Raw genomic sequence first — 6,665 nt, 5'->3', positions numbered from 1 at the left:
AGATTTTCGACATAAAACAAGTCATGGAAATTTCCATCCCAAAAGTAACTCATGAAATTGTTTTCTAACAGACATGTATTCATGAAATTATCACATATTTTTCAGAGTGAAAACCCAAAGTCATGCATTTTCGAATCAAGTAGTAAGCAAACAACTTACTTAACATTAGACCTCAACCAAAAAAAAAACAATTATGAAAAAGAAGTTTTGATACATATTTGTTCTCTCAAAATTCAACAAAAAGAGGTATCCCCACCAACACGAAGCAATACCATGCATGAATCTATACAAAACTCACATTCAAAACACTTGACCATTCTCCAATAAGTCCCATATTATGCATCGTCAAACATTTCAAGAGAGTTTGCAAGTGTATAATTCAAAGAACAAAAGACTCCACAACGGTTCATATGTTGGGCCAACCTTCCGATACGGTAAAATTCATATGCTCACAACAATGCCTTTTGTTAAGGGCGATATCTCATGTTATAATGATAAAGCTCATATCTAGATAAAGTAAGGTGTAGAAGATCAAAATCCAACCCAAGAGGTATAACAACAACAACAAATATCCCTCAAAAGTTAAATCTTACCATATAAATCCCTTCCTTTCAACCACCAAAAGAATATCAATCTACATCAACCTTTCTATCATGAAACAAATCTTTCATCACCTCCAAGAGTTTTAGAACAAAATGAGTGATCCAAATATGGAAACCACTATTCCTTACACCCACGAAACCTCACCAAATAAAAGGGAGAAAGATGCATCCACTTAAGGAAGAAGGGTAATTAGATGCAAGAGAGATGAACTTAAAGTTTTCCAATACTACTCCGAAGATGTTTCATAAGAGACTCATGAGCGTTTATCATCTCTCTCTCCCAAACCGCAACAAATATACTCACTTCAACTTAACACTTATGTCAATATATATATATATATATATATATATATATATTTGAGAATAGCAAGAAAAAAAAAATCATTCATCTCCTTCCAACAATTCAAGAGTGACTCATTCCTTTCTCAGACTTTACTTGCCAAAGTAATTGGTAGGATAAAGTTAATAAGCATACATGGTGATTTGTGCTATCTGAAAACATCCTAATCACATGACATAAACCAAAATAACAAAAGAATGTAAATCTCGTATGTAACCATTCATTTCTTTTTAACAACCTACATCAACACCTAAATCATTTGCTTGGAGAGACATAGCCATTCCCATAATTTCTAACACAGTGAAGAATGAGTAGGAAGGGGAGAATGGAGGTGAGAGGAAGGAGAATGAGAAGAAGAAGAAGAAGAAGAAGAAGAAGCGAAGGAGGGGAATATACCTGCTGTAGAGATAGAAATGGAAGCCTAGCTAGAGCAAATCGTGCACCATCTTGTGCTTCCTTGGCTCGGTTAGGTGGGAGAGGCGGAACAGGGGGTTCGGGTCCGGCGAGGGTATCGGCTAGGGCTGCTTCGGACGAGAGCGAGGCGTCGATTGGGGTTCACGGCCAGCAGCAACGAGAGAGGGAGGGGAGACGTCCTTCGGCCTCCTGACTTCTGCGAACAAGAGGAGGCCCAAGGAACTTCGGCTAGGGCTTCTTCGAGCGCTAGGGGCTGACGAACTCCTGGAGCAAGGAGACCGGGTGGGGGAAAAGGGGCGGGCTGTGCAAAAATCCCGAGAGAGACAGAGGGAGGGAGAAGGAGTCGGGGCTTCGGCCTGTCTGGGATTTGCGAAACCGAGAGAGCAAGGGGGTTTTGACCTAGCTCCATGCGAACAGAGAGGGTCGGGAGAGAGAGGGAGAGCGGCGTGTGTTAGAGGCTTTGACCTCAATTAGGGCATTAGAGGAAAAAGAGGGGAGATCCGAGCCATCCGATCAAATTCTTGATCCAACGGTGGGATTCCAATTGGCTTGGAGAGTCAATCAAATTTTGATTAGGACTTAGCCGCACCTAAGGGACTCAAATCAAATTCAAATTGAGTAGGGTTTGGTTCGATCCGGGTCGACTCGAACTCGCCTCGACTCGACCAAAATTACTTCAATAAAATAAGATAAAAAAAATAAATCAAACTCAAATTAGTGTCGATTTGAATTGAATCGAGCCCGACGAGACTCGATCAACTCGCTCGAACATGCTCGAGGGAAAATCAAGACAAAAACGAGGTCAACATAGCCAAGTATGGCCGGTGGCTAGGGGAGGTGAGAGAGGGAGGGAATTAAGGAGGCTTTAATGCTTCCTTAATTTTGGTGGTTAGATTTAGAATGAATTAAGTCATTCTAATTAATTCAAAATTTGATGGAGAAAATTTTTGAAAACTTTCCTAAGCTAGATTTTATAATTTATGAAAGAATTTGAATTTCAAATTTGGGAAAATTTGAATTCAAACACCAACTAAATTATGGCAATCCAAAATTAGGAATTATCCAAATTAGGCAATGGGGAATGGGAAAGGGTGTGGTCGGCGGTCTGAATGGGGAGGGTAATGGCCGTCGGCAAGGTAGAGATGGAGACGACGAGATGGTGGAAGTAGGGAGAGGATGAAGATGACGACTAGGAACAACAAGAAGGAGCAACAACAAAAACAAAAGATAAAAGATTAAACCGTGAGTCTTGGACTCTTCCGAAGACTGACGGGTGATACGTTGCCCTCCTCCATGGGACTTCATGCCACGAGCCCGGATCCATCATGCGGCTTTTGGAAACTCCGACTCCCTCCCACAGGGATTTCACTAATGTTCTTTCTAAAGAACACAAGTGCAAAACACAACTCAAACTCAAAAAACTTAGAAGTTCACCCACATATATTTGATTAAATTATTTTCAAGGGTGAATGCCTCTTGAGGCTTTGTTTATATCGTCCCACAATAAGTTAATATCAAAGAAAAAATGATTCATTTTCAACAATTAAAATATTCACACTAATCTCAAATATAAGCAAGGCCTCCACTCATTACCTAACTTCTTACAATAAGGTATTTTCCTAAGCAAGCCATAATATTAGAGCTTAAAACCAACTTTGCATGAAAAAAATTTATTCAGAAATAAAAAACTCAACACCCATAACAAGAAAATTGGAATTGGGCACCAAAAAATATGTTGGTTATAACGTGATCTCATCATTCACAAAATTTGAATATAATAATTTTGGTCAAGAATGAAATTGGGAAGTAAGAAATTTAGACACCAATTCCAAAATTTGAATTTCAAATCCATCCTAATTAATTACTTTATTTTTGGTAACTTCTTTCATTCAAATAATTAATCAATTTCAAAATTGATTGATTAACTAATCACTTAATTCCTATTTAATTTCACCATCATTAGTTTCCTAAATTAGCTCCTATCTTATTTGGAAAGTTTTTGAATTCAAATGAATTTGAATTTTAAATTCTTTCCTAAATAACATACATCTATTTTAGGAAATCCTTCAATCATATTAAATCTGAAATTATTTAAGATTTAACTCTCTAATTTTCTATTAATGCATGGATCTACATACATTGTATGTGGACACCTTTCCTTTCTCTCCTCATTAGGTCGCTCTCTCTCTCTCTCTCTCTCTCTCTCTCTCTCTCTCTCTCTCTCTCTCTCTCTCTCCTCTATCATAATTATTTCCTTCATAATAAAAGGCCCCAATTAAGGATATAATTAATTCCTCTCTTCCCTCCCTTTTTTTGTATTTGAATTTCAAATTAAATCCATTAATTAAGGAAAATATGAGATGAAATTTTTGCTCTTTAATGTTTTTTTTTTAATTACCCCCTCCCGTTCTATATCAGTTTGGTATCAGAGCATGGTTACTCGGGGTGAGGACTCGACGGAGTCGAGATCTTTTCCACTCCGGGAGAATGATGCGGACATCCGACGATGGATGCTAATCAAAGGAAGTGATGAAGATCGACGGTCGAGATCCCTCAATTTTATCATAGTTTATTAATTGTATTTTTTATTTAAATTATGCATTTTTCGTTTTTATCCTTACTTAAGGGTCTTGTCTTATGTAAGCTCAAGGGGCAAAAGTTGTCTTTTATTTTCTTTTAAAGCCTATATATAGAGTCCCTTGCTCTTGTATTAGACAATGATGGATTATTACAAAAATTTTGTTTGCACTTGTGCTCTTTGGAGAGAACTTGGGAGAGATTCCTATGGGAGGAATTCGTAGCTTCCACCAGCTGCTGGATGTGTCCGGGCTCGTGGCTTGAAGTCCCTTGGAGAAGGGCAACATAGTACCCATCAGTTGCAGGATGTGTCCGGGCTCACAGTTGTATCTTTGTTTCCCTAAATCCTTTTCTCCTCCTCCCTTGACCGCCGACCAAAATCCCCCACTTTCCACCAGCCAATTCTCCCATAAACACCTCCGGATCCACATACATTGTATGTGGACACCTTTCCTTTCCCTCCTCATTAGGTCGGCCGTTCTCTCTCTCTCCTTTATCCTAGTTATTTTCTTCAAAATTAAAGACCCCAATTAAGGAGATTATTAATTCCTCTCTTCCCTCCATTTTTTTTTCGTATTTGAATTTCAAATTCAAATCCATTAATTAAGGAAAATATAAGATGAAATTTTAGCTCTTTAATATTTTTTTTAATTACACACCCTCCCATTCTACATCATGAGGAAAAAGTAAATGTGAAAGGAGTATTAAAAAAATGGGTTGATTAAAAGACCAAATGCAAAATGCTGAAGTGTGCAGTAAGTATTGTTTAAATTAGAACTAAAACCATATGTAGTACTCAACATGAATGTTTATTGAATAGGATGCATTAAGTTAACTTCAAGTTACTGATCTAAGGCTAATAATGGTTATTTTGTTGGGGATGGAAGTAAAAACACTGCAGTGAAACAATAAAGAAACTAAAAAGTAAATGATACCAGGATTTAACGTGAAAAAAAATCCAAAATAGCGAAGAAAATCACGAAGTCACACCACACCAAGAAATCAACTATGAAAATGGGGAGAAATAAGCATAGATTTCTCATCTTTCTTGCTTTTTACTTGATACTCTTCTCACTTACACCTCATTATTCTCTTGTTCTAATTATTCACAATACAAGAAAAAGTCAAGTTAATAACTCCATGGTAAGCAATCTTTGAGGAAAAAATGAGAAAGAAAACTGTGCAGTCCACCTCGAAGCGTTGCAGTGTCAGTTTTGAGCATTGCGGTGCTCAAGCCTCTGTCATTATGACGTTGTAGCACTCAAACTCTCAGCTCTCTGCTCTTTATCGATTAGCATTGGGGCGCTCGTGTACACAACGCCGGGGCGTTGTACCAACAAAAAAAAATTTTGGTTTCAAAGCACTTGAACCCAAGCAGGGGTCCGCTCCCCTCAGCGAGCACTAGAAAATGGCTTGAGTTCCAAGGCAATAATACAATCTGATTTATCAACACAGCCAGATTCTACACAAAACGAACATCTTTGACCCATGCAGGACTATATGCTTCCGTTTTGGAGCTTGCGGATTCAATCCATGCTGTTCAAATGGCCCAAAAGTCTCGTGGAATAGTTTCGGGATCTCCAATTATAAAAAAGGTACTCGGAAGGTCCATAATTTGTTTTTTCATTTTGTTTTTGTTATCGTCCTTATTTTTAGTTGATGTTAGAACATCATTTTAAGCCTTTGGAAAGCTAGTTCTGTTATTGATTTAATCTTCTCAGCAGCAAGACGAAGCCACTTTTCACAGCACCAGTAGGAAGAAGAAGAGACTAATTGAAGAAAAATGCAAGCACAGAATGAACCGTCATCATGGAAGTCTCAGAAGAGAATATTTGAAGAAAGCTGTTTTGAATGCTGATAATATACCAATGGAAATTCCAAAGCCAATGATCAATTTTAGCCTGCCATTTGAAAAGTGCATCAAACGTAGAAATCTCCCATACTCTGCTCTTGGCCCCCCATATTTCTATTATGAGAATGTCGCTCTTGCTCCTAAGGGCGTTTGGGATACAATCTCACGCTTGCTATACGATATAGAGCCCAAATTCATAGATTCAAAGTATTTCTGTACTGCCATGAGAAAAAGTGCTTACATCCACAATCTCCCCATTGAGAACAGATTTCCACTTCTTCCTCTCCCCAGAAAGATGATACAGGAAGTATTGCCCAACACAAAGAAATGGTGGCCTAAATGGGATAACAGAACCCAGTTAAATTTCTTTGCAGACCTGCACTGCTAGTGCTAAGTTGACTAAGAGTATTAACTGGGTTCTGTTATCCCATTTAGGCCACCATTTCTTTGGGGTGGGCAATACTTCATGTATCATCTTTCTGGGGAGAAGAAGAAGTGGAAATCTGTTCTCAATGGGGAGATCGTGGTTGTAAGCTCTCTTTCTCATGGCAGCATAGAAATACTTTGAATCTATGAATTCGGGCTCTATATCGTACAAGAAGCGTGAGATAGTTTTCGAAACCCCTTAGAAGCAAGAGCGACATTCTCATAATTGAAATATGGGGGCCATGAGCAGAGTCTAGGAGATGTCTATGTTTGATGAACTTCTGAAATGGCAGGCTAAAACTAATCATTTTCTTTGGAATTTCCATTGGTATATTATCAGCATCCAAAGTAGATTTCTTCAAATATTCGCTTCTTCGACTTCCATGGTGACGGTTCGTTATGTGCTTGCATTTTCCTTCAATTAGTCTCCTCTTCTTCCTGCTGGTGTTGTAAA

The 6,665-nt window shown here is 38.2% G+C and overlaps 1 protein-coding gene across 1 annotated transcript; it reads left to right on the top strand.

The window, feature by feature from the left end:
* The first annotated feature begins 2,437 nt into the window (after positions 1 to 2,437).
* Positions 2,438 to 6,173, top strand: LOC110098217 (DNA (cytosine-5)-methyltransferase DRM2-like). The gene is made up of 3 exons (XM_028693088.1): positions 2,438 to 2,492; positions 5,428 to 5,528; positions 5,655 to 6,173. The coding sequence occupies exons 1-3, from the start codon at positions 2,438 to 2,440 to the stop codon at positions 6,171 to 6,173; spliced, it is 675 nt and encodes a 224-aa protein (XP_028548921.1).
* The last annotated feature ends 492 nt before the right edge of the window (positions 6,174 to 6,665 follow it).

Source organism: Dendrobium catenatum, unplaced genomic scaffold (assembly GCF_001605985.2).
Source record: "Dendrobium catenatum unplaced genomic scaffold, ASM160598v2 fragScaff_scaffold_231, whole genome shotgun sequence".
Lineage (NCBI taxonomy): Eukaryota > Viridiplantae > Streptophyta > Magnoliopsida > Asparagales > Orchidaceae > Dendrobium > Dendrobium catenatum.
The sequence above is the reverse complement of the archived record's forward strand: the minus strand, read 5'-3'. Positions and strand labels throughout refer to the sequence as shown.

Coding starts and splice junctions, on each gene's coding strand:
- LOC110098217 (XM_028693088.1), top strand. CDS start 2,438: ATGGGAAAGGGTGTGGTCGGCGGTCTGAATGGGGAGGGTAATGGCCGT. Junction 2,493..5,427: donor GGGTAATGGCCGTCGGCAAG/GTAGAGATGGAG, acceptor TGACCCATGCAG/GACTATATGCTTCCGTTTTG. Junction 5,529..5,654: donor GATCTCCAATTATAAAAAAG/GTACTCGGAAGG, acceptor TAATCTTCTCAG/CAGCAAGACGAAGCCACTTT.